Genomic DNA, 13,876 nt, shown 5'->3' with positions numbered 1-13,876 from the left:
TTCAATTGATGTTGAAGGATTGATGTACATATTACATATATCCCATGACTTTTGACTTTCGTGTTAATGTCTATACGTCATAGTTTAAAAATGGAAAATGAAACTAAAAACAAAAACACCTAAGAAAGATCTGAGCCCTACATACTTTCATACAATGCAATCCAGACCCAGTTTCTTCTAGTGCTCTTCTTCTTCTGGTGCTGGTGAGTCACAGAGCTGTTACTACACTAGCTTCACACATTCATTCAGACTTAGATTCAGATCAGGAGAACCCAGAGATGCATGTGAAGTCAACCATCACCTCTTTTCAAACTGCTGCTTAATAAGTGAAGCACTGAATTTGCTTTATTTAAATGTGCACATCATTTCAATCAAAATAAAATGTATTAAAACCAAATTTGTCTTTTTGATGAACACATCAGAACTAGGTAAATGTCTGTGTCCAATGTACAATGTACAGGTTCACCAGCATCTTCACCAGTACCTTCATCACAGGCCTGAGAAAACAAAAACAACTGTACTGCCTCTGTGTGCAGCCATGACAACCCAGATCCAGCCCATGACGCAGACACTGAGGCCTGACAACTGCACACACACACAAAGACACATACAGTAAATATATGCTTCATGCTTTTTTGTATGTACAACAATACACACAAAGATGAACAGAAATATCCAGTGTAAACATTTAGACAAATTTGATTTAACTTAACTATGTTGTATTATAAAAACTTGCAAAACATAAACCACATTAATCAGACCAATTATACATTACTGCACCAATACCAGAAGACCAGGGCAAAATTATGACAAACTACATGGCTAAATGGAGAAACAAAAACTACAGTTTGCTTAGTGGAAAACCAGCCAAAATACTACATACTACTTTTTGTTTGGTGGAAGACCACAGCCAGAAATAGACAAACTACATTTTGCTTGGTGGAAAACCGGAGCCAAAAGAAGACAAACGTCATGTTGTTTGGTGGAAGACCACCGCCCGAAATAAACAAACTACATTTTGCTTGGTGGAAGACCACCGCCTGAAATAAACAAACTACATTTTGTTTAGTGGAAGACCACGGCCAGAAACAGACAAACTACTTTGCTTGATGATAAATAGACAAACTAAATGTTGCTTGATGAAAAGGAGACAAATTAAATTTTGCTTGGTGGAAAACCAGAGGCAAAAGTAGACAAACTACATTTTGCTTACTAAAACCCAGAACCAAAAGAAGACAAAATACATTTTACTTAGAGGAAAACCAAAGCCAAAAGCAGACAAACAAAATTTTGCTCAGTGGAAGACCACGGCCAGAAAGAGACAAACTAAATTTTGCTTAGTGGAAAATCAGAACCAAAAATAGACAAACTAATTTGTGCTTGGTGGAAAACCAGAGCCGAATGTAGGCAAACTAAATGTTGCTTGGTGAAAAGTAGACAAACTAAATTTTGCTAAGTGAAAAAACAGAGATAAAAGAAGACAAACTACATTTTGTTAGTGGAAAACCAGAGGCAAAAGTAGACAAACTAAATTTTGCTTAGAGGAAAAACAGAGCTTGGTGGACAACTGTGGCCAAATGGTTAAAACTACATTTTGCCTGGTGGAAAAACAGGGCAATAGTTAACTAACTACATACGGCAAATCAGTATGTGCTATAGCATAGTAGATAACACCCCCATGTTTCCCGTAGCAGATTAGGGTTTGGTTCACTGAAATGCAAACAGTACCTCACTTGTAAATTTTGAATACTCAGTGAACACAGTGCTCTGGAGTTCCACTGCACACTTCTCTGAGGCTTCTGAACCGCTTTAGAAATTGTGCTGTATTTGATTATTGCATGTTGTTAGTTTCCTTCTACATTGTTTTTCTGATGAATCAATATCAAGCCCATGAATTCAAAGCTTAATCAATGTTCATAACATTTCCATGAATGTGTAACATGCCATCTGCACTGTAGATCAATATTTTAAATCCATTGGCAATTCAATTCTTTGCATAGACACCACTGTTTCCTCACTTTTGATCGAAGTCAACAGACATATGGTTCACCTTTATGTTTTACTGTATGTTCTGTTTTTCATTTCTGGAGAATGAACGCTGTTGAGAACATCTGAGAGATGCTCAGCTTTTCATATTGAGGTCAGGAAAGCCTGTGTGGTCTGAAGTCTGCTAATCCTGCTGCATCATCATCATTATTATGAACTTACAGCAAGTCAAGACCTTCACAATTATGACCTCATTCTCCCTCTATCTCTCTCTCTCTCTCTCTCTCTCTCTCTCACACACACAAAATATGCTAACTCTCGTCGCCTTACAGAGACAGGCAGGTTGGCATGGCAACCGTGAAGTGTAGATAGCATGGGTGAATACTGGTGTGGGTTGCCAGACCCATTCTGCATTCTGCAATCCTGGCATTGTCATCTTGGAATATGGCCGTGTCATCAGGGAAGAAAAAATCCATTGATGGAATAAACTGGTCTATATTCAGTATATTCAGCTGACCTCATTCTTTCAGAACATACTGTTGCTGAACCTAGATCTGCCCAACTGCAGCATCAACCTCACAGATCAAAATGTCTTGTTTTTAATGGTCTATCTGCAGATGTATAAAGTTTCATAAAGGCTAAATAAAGACAGGAAGTCTAAAGTGAATCAGGCGTAAAGAAGAACTGAGGAAAAATCTACTCCTACTCTCAACCTACTCTCTGATACTTCTGCCCAGGTTTCAACTGAACCGTGTCTTTAATGTCTTTAAAGCACATTTTAATACCAAGAACTGATTCACACACAAGGAATCATTGTCTATATATACACTAATCTGAACCCACTGAACTTCCCCTTGCAACACTTCTGTTACATTCTTATTTAAAAGCATTTAAAACCCTCCTACTCATTGATTATATCATTTGAACAGGTTAAAACCTGAAAAAAAAAGCCTACTGAAAGAAAGCAAAGCAATACATTTCTGTGCACAGTATTGATTGTGTGTTGTAGCAGTGTGCAGTTTAAGCCTCAGCAGAATCAGTGAGTAAGGAGCTGATTCAGTGTTCTGGCTTTGGTTGTGGTCTTTATTACATGCATACAAGTAAGGAGAAGTTTTGGTAGAATGTGTGTGGAAAACGATCTGGTGCTTGGTTGAAACTTGAGAGGTACAGAGTAAGCATGAAGAACCAAATAAGGAGATGCGTCTGAATCATATCAATGCGATTAATGACGATTAATTTTTTTGCTGTAAAAGAAGCTCTCAAAAGCATTGCCAAACCAATATGCAGAGGCATCCTCTGAAGCACCAGTGATTCCTTTTTGTTTGCACTACTGTTATCATTATTATTATGAACAACTAAGTCACTTTGCATTGCTTTTCATGTAGTTATCAATCAAATTTAAAGTTATTAAATTATTATAGCATAGAGCATAAAGGATTAAAGATGCAAGGCAAACACGTCCCAGGCTTGGAACTCACTCATTTACTCATGTTTAGCAGGCTGAACTCGTTTTTTTTTTTTTTCTGGGTGAGTAATGTCCTTCCGTTTATTTACAGTAAGTTCAGATTTCCAATATTTTGTTTACCGGTGAGTTTTTTTTAGCAAAGTTTCTCCAGCACTAAGGCTGGGTGCAGCAGTATTAGCATTGGCCTACTCCCACTAGAACGTGTACAGCTTTCAGTGCTTGACATCCAGTCTGCACTTTTATATATTTTATTATTTGTCTTCATGCCATTACGCTTTAAGATCTTTTTGATCTTCTTTAGTTAATAACTCATCCACAAACAGATAGATAGTGCTCCATCACTTTTACATCTTCACCATCAATGGCAAAACATTTTTTTAGAAAAAAAAAAAAAAAAACAAGTAGAGACTTTAGAACACAGCAAAGAGCAAGACTCACTGCAGCAGAAGAAAATGTGTGGGAAAATAAATAGCATGGTACGGACAAACAAAAATAGTATCCATTCACTGTGCTTGTCCAAGGGAACTACTCTACATTTAAATATAAGAAAAGGTTGTTTTTCTGGCTGTTTTTTCTTGATTTATCTCCTCAGGGCAGACCTAAATCATAGACCTCAGTTCATTATTCAGGTGTAAGGATTTGAGGTGGCAGCTGTCACTAGGGGGTGGAAGGGTATTTGTTTTATTCCCTGTGCACAAATAACAGAACTGTGCAGTACTCTTGTAGGTAATTCTGTGCGTTCTGAACACCTTGGCTCCCCTGTGAGAAAGACAATTTGGCAACCATAACCTTTTAACATTAACTATTGCCTGTGTAGATTTTTATTTGCAATGTTAAAGACTAGTGCTCCTAGAATAAAAGAGTATTACCAGTATATTATGTGACCATTTATATTTCTTTCTATTGGGCTCCTCCTACAGTTGAGAAGTATCACTTATGTTTGGATTAAAGGACATCATATTCACATGCATTTCTTGACAAGCTGAGAGATACAAAACAGTTACTGTGAAAAGTGAAAATACATTTAAAACTGAGGCACTAAAACAATATTACAGAACTTTCTGGTCTTGAACACTAACATGACTTGAGCTTTGCAGAGTTACTCAGATGTTACAAATATTATCCTGCTTGTTAGCAGCATCATGTGCTTGGAGTGTCATCTACACACTTTTGACATTAACTTTTTTACAAGTCAGTGTAATCACAAAATTATTCTGCAGCTGTTATTTTAAACATAATTCTGTAAGAATTGGTATTCCTAAAGTAATTCACGCATTGTTCCACCACAAATGGACACAAATTGCACATTCTATTCTAGAAAAGCTAGAAACAGATACAGAGCTGTCAGTAAAAGTGAAAGAAGCATATGGACTAAGGTAGTAAAATAATATTTCAGACCTTTGCACAAATATGACTAAGCAGTATGTTTTATATTTGCAGTTAGTAGTATGTTGAGACTGGTGAGACAAGATTAGAGACATCACAGCTATTACAATATACTGAATCATCAATGAACCACGTTTCCCTTCTAATGGGGAAGTGCCTAAATAAACGAGAACTGGATGTTAATCTACACAGATTTGTCTTCTAAAAAAAAGGTTTATTTGGGTGAGTAAAGAGCTTCTTTTTATTCACAGTAAGCTTAGATTTTCAATATTTTGTTTGAAGGATGAGTTTTTAGTAAAGTTTCTCCAGCACTAAGGCTGTGAGCAGCAGCATTAGCATTAGCCGCTAACCGCAGCACTAGCGGGACGTAAATGCCGCCTGATAGCTCCCCATCAAATAAGCTTTATTTCTTCAGAGTGTCTTTACTGCTCCTTTTTACCTGACTGGCAGAATATACACATAAGGTGCACTGGATTATAAGGCGCACTGTCGATTTTTGGGAAAAATTAAAAGGTTTTAAGTGTTGTTTATCAATATATATTATAGATGGATTGTTGTGGCATATGTCTGATGCATAAAAACAGCTACACAAGTAGCCTCCTGGTCTTCTCAGTCAGAGCAGACCATGGCAGATCTGTCACTGCTGACAGCAGCTGAAAACTGCTTTAGCTGCAGCATTACACATAGCCTCCAATGCAGCTCTCTCTGCAGGCTGGGTGGCGCTTTACTGCTGTTGCCATGGTAATGTGGAAAAAATCAGGCAAAAGCAGCTATTAGGGATGTTTTGAAATGATAAACAGAGTGAATTAGCAGTGAAGCATGTTAGCACACACACACTAAAAGAAATCAGCACCCAAGTGTCTAATACAAGAACGTTTGTGTGTGTCTGTGTGTTTGTGTGTGTGTGTGGAGAAAAGCTGGGAAAAAAACAATCAAGAATACATTGAGTTTCAAATTCAAATCTCTCTGTGAGCCAAAATATGATTGAGACATTTTATATTCATGAACTCTTGAGCCTTCAAGTGTAAACAGAATGTGCATTTGCATGCATATGCGTGTGCGTGTGTGTGTGTGTGTGTGTATTTGTGTGCATATATGTGAGACCACAGTACCCTCACTGTTTCTGCAGGCCTTTTCTGGTTATCACTGCTTTGCATCAAAAGACTAAAAAAATAAACATTTAAACACTTAAAAGAGACCAGTTTGTCCCTAGGCAGGAAGACATTGATTTAAAATAGTTAGTTAAAACTGTGCAAAAACATATATTAGGATGATGGTGTGTGGAAATAATTCAGTTTACTGGACAAATGGGTAAAATCCTAGTCATATTGTCAAGCTTTTGTCCTTTTCTAACGCGTTATTGCAATGCGTTATTTTTTAATACAATTACTTATGCCACCATGGTGAGAACGTGATCTGGTCCTGTTGGTATAATATGACTATTGTTTTAAAATGTAGGAATAGTGGCCATTCTAAACTCAGTAAAAACAAGCAAATCTTCACAGAAAAGCTCCAAAACCTAGTGGAAAACCTTTCATCAACAGCAAACTCCTTTTTTTAAATCCATTTATTTCATAAGAAACAATGAATAAGCAGGTTTCACAGTACTTTTCTTCATATAGTCAATATCACTCTTAAAGATGCAGTAACAAAAACAGCCCAAAAAGGGTTTTGTTTTGTTTACTTTATTAACTTTTTAGTTTTAGCTCATCATATGAAGTGCCTCAGGGCTCTATTTTGAGGCTTATAATACTCATGGTGAACTGTGGTGAAGTGTGGGCTAAAAGGATTAAGAGATGTTGGAAAATGGTCATAAAACTGGATGATGACAGTTTTTGGTTGAATTCACAAAAAAGGGTGGATAACAGAAAGACAAAAGCAAAGTAATAGGCAGGGTAGAAAAGCGATGGAAAATAGATTTAATACCGGGCAACATGGAACTGAAACAGGGGTAATTTATACTAGGAGGACTAGGTGAAAATTATTAGAAGGCCGGTGAGTTAGAATGACAAAGCATCACGTGATCAGGCATGTCTGGGAGGTTAGACGCAGGTGCATTCTGGGAAGTGGAGTCTTTAGTGAGTGCACTAGAGTCAGTGTCAGGCAGACAGACAGTGGCAGGACTGAGATTGGGACTTTTAAGGCTGGAATAGGGAACATGACCAGTGATACTGCTTAGATACTGCTGGATCCTGAATGTGGTTGCAGAGCGAGGACTCTAAATGCTTTGTATGCGGTTGTAAGGTGATCTATAGCCTTCTTCAGCTATCAGTGCGTTAGAGACACCAGGTCGTTGCTGTTCAGTAAGTAAATGAGATCCTGTGGGATCAGCTTTTACCAAGCTCAGCTCTCTCCCTTTCACTCTCTCTCTCTCTCTCTCTCTCTCTCTCTCTCTCTCTCTCTCTCTCTCTCTCTCTCTTTTCCAACCCACCCTTCTTCCTCTCCCTCTCTATCCCACCACCTATACATCAGCAGGGTTCTGAGCTACAGTCCATTTATCTTTCAGCTATACAGCAGAGGCACAGTGCAACAGTAGCTGAGGAGGAGAGATATCAGCATGCGTGTGCTCGCGTGACTGTGAGAATACTGACAGAGCTATTCATCACTTCGGCTGAACCCGGTTCCTCTCTCCGGTGCACTTTTTACCACACTTTCTGGTGCAGTAAACATTCCATCTCCATCCATATCACAGAACCCATGACTGAATTACAATAAGCAATTGTCTACCTACATCTGTTTAAGCACAGAAACACAAACCATAGACTCATTTCAGTTTCTAAATCAGTTTCTCTGATTTTACTATTTATAGGTATATGTTTGAGTAAATTGAACATTGCTGTTTTATTCTATAAACTACAGAGAACATTTCTCCCAAATTACAAATAAAACTATTGTCATATAGAGCATTTATTTGCAGAAAATGAGAAAACAAGATCATATTTATATTCAAGTTTTAAAAGTTCAGAAATCAATATTTGGTGGAATAACCCTGGTTTTTAAATCACAGTTTTCATGCATCTTGGTATGTTCTCCTCCACTAGTCTTACACACTGCTTTTGGATAACTTTATGCCACTCCTGGTGCAAAAATTCATGCAGATCAGCTTGGTTCAATGGCTTGTGATCATCCATCTTCCTCTTATAAAAAAAAAAACAGTCATGTAGGAGATGTATCCACAGTGACTGATAAATGGCATGAATGAAGAATGAGGGGGCGTGTCTTTGCGTGTTTCTGTCATGTGACCCTTTTCTTTAAGCACTCTCCATACAATTTCTTTCATACACACCTAAGACAAAGGCTATGTTCAACTCACATGCGCACAGTGATACGTGTATAAATGTCTCCTTCTTCACAAAGAACAAAAAACCCATATTTGAGAGATGACTTGTAGCTTTATAAAGGGAAATAGATGCCTTAGCAGCTCATATGTGGAGCATCTTTTGCTGGAGTGGAGAGCAAACAGCTGGTCTGAACTACATGCTCAGGTTGAGGAGGTGAAAAAAGACCAGGTGGTTTGCTTTTGCTGTTTTTACAGCTATAGCTGCACAGCTGCACCAAGAAATGTTTGGGTATGAGAGAGAAGCACGTAGCGCATGCGTAAAAGCAAAAAAAAACAAAAAAACGCATGAATTTTACCGTTCACATTCATGTCACACGTGCATGGATCTATAAGGTATACGATTTAGGACCATATATAAAAGGGACTCGGCAGGGATTTGGCACATTTATACAGCCAGGAAAAACCTGATCTGAGCCACATTGAGCCAAAAAAACTGATTTGAGTCACTTCAGGCTGGTAATATCAACATTACCATAATTTACTAAGGTTCTGGAGCCAGAGAACTGTGTGCACAAGTTAATCCATTGAGCCTTATAAATGATTCCATCATCTGCAATGAATCTTTCAGTATCTAGTAAATATTAGGAGGTATCTACAGTAAATGATTCAGTATCCAGGACATATGAATCAGTATCTAGTAGAAATTAGGTGGTATCTACTATAAATGACACCACAGCACAATCCTCTGAAGGTGCCCTGTGGTACCTGGCACCAAGACAATAGCTACAGATCCTAAGCTATAGCTACTAAGTCCTGTAATTTGTGATGTGGGGCCTCAATGGATTGCATCGATGTCCCTTACATGCCCATAACACTTTTAATATGTATGACTACTTGTGGTGTAAATTTAGACACCTTTGCTAAGTGTGAAACTGTGGTTTCTGATGTCGAGGTCACAGTAACCCATGCCTACAAATACCTATGAGCTCATCTACAGGTGCGACATTTTCTCTTTATTAAAAAAAAAAAAAAACACCTCTCACCGCACGCACATACACAGGAGCTCAGTGTCTGGTCAAACGTGTGAAGGTTGGCTGACACAGACAGTGCTTTATGCTCTTTCTAAGGCAGGACATTCTAAATCATTCCATATAAAATTACTGTACAACACAACAAATCAGATAAAGCAGGAACAGTATGGAAAATACAATGCAAACAGTGTTTTTATTTGATTTTGGACAGTATGAACCACAATAAATATCATGTTTTGTCTGGTCTACTAACATATAGTAATATAACATCGGTTCCTGCATTTTAGGCCTAAAATATATTCCATATAAAGTTTGAAGTAATGTCCAATGGTGTCCACTGTCAAAGATAAAGATAGTAGGTCAAGTAAAATGGTGTGTAAATGAAATAATCAGGAAAAAAGTATTATTTAAAGTGGTATATTTCATTATTTGTTTTATTACAGAGTCTGTGGCCTGTGACTTCAAATATATTTCTCCTTCTGGCCCCCAACAAAAAAAGTTTGGACACGCCTGCTCTAGGTTGAAGCAGGAATGTACAACAACACTGTTATCAGAATCCCCATCCAGGAGGCCCCTCCCACTAGTTGCTGACAGTAACCAGCCAGCCAACCAGGTTTATGATTCTTGCAGCTCGCAAAATATGAAACTTCAGCAATCATGAGGCCGGAGAGAAAAAACAGTGCAGTTTTTGGGCATTTTTGCTTGGGGTCCCCAAAATGCCTTGAAACAGCCCTGCCTGAAAGCAGGAATGGATATATATTGAAATATAAAATATCTTGGGTTCATACTGTCTTGATTCAGAGTTGTACTATATGCTCATCTTTGTCATAACATGCAAATGCCCCTGTAATTTTTCAAATGTGAATTTTATTGGTTAAACAGCTACGGTTAAAGATGGATATGGATATATATTTTGGTGGAGATTTAAAGCAGTGTCCTATTCATCAATGTCAACTATTCTTATAATGAGTAGTAACTTATACAGCTCTGGAAAAAAGAGACTACTTAAAATGTATCAGTTTCTTTGATTTTTCCAAATTTAAAAACTTCTGGAATATAATAAAGAGGAAGATGGATGATCACAAGCCATCAAACCAAACTGAACTGCTTAAATTTTTGCACCAGGAGTAAAGGCATAAAGTTATCCAAAAGCAGTGTGTAAGACTGGTGGAGGAGAACATGCCAAGATCCATGAAAACTGTGATTAGAAAACAGGGTTATTCCACCAAATATTGATTTCTGAGCTCTTAAAACTTTATTAATATGAATTTGTTTTCTTTGCATTGTTTGAGGTCTGAAAGTTTTTTTTGTTATTTCAACCATTTTCCTTTTCAGCAAATAAATACTATGAAAGCCAATATTTCTACTTGGAATTTGGGAGAAACGTTGTCCGTAGTTTATAGAATAAAACAACAATGTTATTTTTACTCACACACATGCCTATAAATAGCAAAATCAGAAAAACTAATTCAGAAACTGAAGTGCTTCCTTATTTTTTTCCAGAGCTGTATATCCATTTACTGTATAATATTTAACACTGTAGGAAACATAGTATATAAAGTCTATATCTCAGTGGATCAACAGCTCAACTTTTCCAGGACGTTTTAAGCTTTTGTCATTTTCCATGAAGGTTTTCCATCAAAGTTTTCCCATTTTCCCAGGATGTGTGGGGAAACCTGGCCATCTATAGTGTGTAACTCACAGGAAAGTATCACAAGATAGTTCTCAGTACAAATAATCCAATACCACCAGCTGAACTCTGATATAATCACACATTTCTCTGTTATATAATAAATAACATTAAACCATATGGCACAAAAAATGACAAACATATGGGCGAAGAGAGATTCAGTAATTGGCCTTAGATACATATGTAACATTAGATACATATGTAAGACCACATGTCCTCACAAGGTGTGTGGGTATCTGCATGCATGTGAAAGCACATACCTCACATAAAGGGAGCGTTTCTGATTGGTTCGCAGGGATCCTGATCCAGAGCTCATGCTGTGGTTCATCATCTGCTCTCTCAGGTCATGAATTTTGGCCTCGAAGCGTCCGTACTCTGTAAACATGAACAGACAAAAACAAAACACTACTGTTACTGTTGTTAACTACACGGGATTATATACATTAACTAATCCATCAGCACAGGCAGTGCAGTTCACACACTACACTACACTCTCTGTCTGAAGGCAGAAGCACTGCACTGATGTTACTGGGATTTCTCGCTGTGTGTCCTTTAAGGTGCAGTATTGCGAAACTCTGGCGCCTGCAGGAATCAATACAGGACATCAATACACACCGTCCTGCTGAATCTGAGCTCAGAGATCAGTACTATACTACCCCCTTAGCCACAAGGTCAAACTACCATATCAATACACAGAAAGAGACAGAGAGAGAGAGGGAGAGAGTGTGTAGGGAAAAGAGCGTAAGGATGTAAGAAAGACAAAACATAAGAGAGGGAGAAGGAGAGTATAGATAGAGTCTTTGATAAATAAAGTGAGGGAAAGAAAGCATTCCACTTACAGTAAAAGACAGGGAGAAAGAGAGAGAGAGAGCATGAAAAGAAGTCTCTCTTAGAGAAAAGATGGGAGACAGAGTAAAAGAGAAAGAACTCTGAGTAAGGCATTAAGAAAATGAAAAGCAGGGGAGGAGAACAAAGCAAAAGAGAGTGAGAAAGAGAGAAACGAAGATGAGCATTTAAAAAAAGATAGCAAACATCACACTCAGAGACAAAAGGAAAGTAAGAGGGACAGTCAGATAGACAGAGAATGGGGTGAGATAAAGAGAGAGTAAGAAATACATAAAAAGAGACAGGAAAATAGAGGAAAAGCAAGGTGAAAAAAAGAAAGAGAGTGAGCCTCTGAGAAAAAAAGGGAGAAAGAAAAATGAGACAGGCACTTAGGAAAAGAGTGAGAGAGAAAGCAAGACACTCGCAAAAAGAGAGTGAGGGAAAAAGAGAGAAAGAAAGTCAGAGAAAGGGGGAAAAATTAGATACTTAGGAAAAGAGTGAAAGAAAAAACAAGACATTCAGAAAGAGAGAGAGAGAGAGAGAGAGAGAAGGGGAAAGAAAGAGAGTGAGACACTCAGAGAAAGAGACTGAAAAAAATAAACTTAGGAAAGAGTGACAGAAAAAGCAAGACACTCAGAAAGAGAGAGAGAGAGAGGGGGGGGGAAGAAAGAGAATGAGACACTCAGAGAAAGAGACTGAGAAAGAAATAGAGAGTAAAAAAGTGTGAGAGTGAGACAGACATTCTACTAAAATAAGAGCAGGAGAGAAAAAGAGAGACAGGTAATGAGAGCGAGAGAAATTCAAAAAGAAACATTCTGATATTGAAAGAAAAAGTAAGAAAGAGAAAAAGAGTAGGTAAATTGTACTGTAAATTATGGTTCCATTAAAAAGTTTGATATTACTTTATAATAACTAATTAAATCATACAGAATCATTATCATATAATATTAAAAACTTTCATATGGCAATTAACACAATGTAGAACAATGTGTCTGTGCAGAATTCATAATTGTATTGAAGAAGAGCTCTGGTTCTCATTCTCAGATTTTCCATTTTTTACGGATTTTGTTTTTAAAAGCATACAAAAACATTTGTAAGCAATCACCTCATATGTACATATCTCTGCCCCCTTTATCATTGTCATTATCAGTAGCGTGATTAGCTCTAGTGTACTACTGAAGAGCTGTAGCTGAAGAGCTCTGAAGTGAGTGGACCTGAAGAGGGTATACATGAGTCTCCCTATCTCAACCGCTCTCCGACTATTGACCTTCAGATCACAATGGCAGTTAACAGTAAAGACAGGCCTGCAGCAGAAACCACGATGAAGGTCACATCCATCCAGCTCATCAGCCAAACACAGCCCCGGGTGAGCAAAGAGCGAGAGAGGGACTTCGGTGCTCGGGGCGAACAACAACCCTCACGCCACAGGGCCCAAGGATATTTATAGGTCAAAAAGTCTACGCTAGTGTTGGTGTTCTATACAAGCCACGGTTCATGGTAGCTATTTGTAACACTGCAGTTCTGTGTAACTTCATGTGGTCGGCTCTGTGGCTTTGTGGCTGAGTTTCTGTTAGAAAAAGAATGCTTATATTTAACATTAGAAAAGAATGCTTATATTTAATAACTAAGAGGCATGTCCTTTTTAATAACTGTTTACATATAGTGTGTTTATCTATGTATTGATGTTTGTCATTTTGCATTTCTGAGCATTTCTATTGGTCCATTCATTGTGTGATGCTTGTTACAAAAAAAAAAAGAGAAAAAATGTTATAGATATTAATCATGCAGGAAAGGTGCTTTAGGTGAGAGTAGGTGTTGAGTAGGTGATGGTGCACACAGGACATTACGCACACTGACATGAGCAAAAAGATCATCTTTCAGGTGAATTGCATGCAGTGACATCTGCACACACATGTGCAAGATGCTGTTTTTTACACTCTATTACAAAAACCCCCAGTCTCCAGCTGGTCCAGCAGACTAAGGCGCTGCCACTATGATCAGGAGATTGCTGGTTCGAATCCCGGTCATGCAACTTGCCGTCAGCTGCCGGAGCCCCGAGATTGCACAATTGGGCTTGCTCTCTCTGGGTAGGTAGATGGCACTCTCTCCCTACATCACTCCAAAGAGAGATGTCGATCAGCACAAGGTATCTGTCTTTGAGCTGATGCATCAGAACCAAGTCGTTGCACTTTCCTCTGAGCTGTGATGCTACT

The 13,876-nt window shown here is 38.1% G+C and overlaps 1 protein-coding gene across 30 annotated transcripts in view; it reads right to left on the bottom strand.

Moving 5' to 3' along the window:
* The window catches only part of dlg2 (discs, large homolog 2 (Drosophila)), a 440,002-nt gene that overhangs the window by 26,624 nt on the left and 399,502 nt on the right, over window positions 1–13,876 (bottom strand). For all 30 annotated transcript variants that reach the window (XM_049468833.1, XM_049468837.1, XM_049468835.1 and 27 more), the window contains one exon: window positions 11,099–11,213. In XM_049468833.1, the coding sequence (XP_049324790.1) occupies window positions 11,099–11,213 (115 nt within the window). The remainder of the gene's footprint in view (window positions 1–11,098; window positions 11,214–13,876) is intronic.

Source organism: Astyanax mexicanus, chromosome 20 (assembly GCF_023375975.1).
Source record: "Astyanax mexicanus isolate ESR-SI-001 chromosome 20, AstMex3_surface, whole genome shotgun sequence".
Lineage (NCBI taxonomy): Eukaryota > Metazoa > Chordata > Actinopteri > Characiformes > Acestrorhamphidae > Astyanax > Astyanax mexicanus.
Note: the sequence above shows the minus strand (reverse complement) of the source record. Positions and strands in the feature narration are given on the sequence as shown.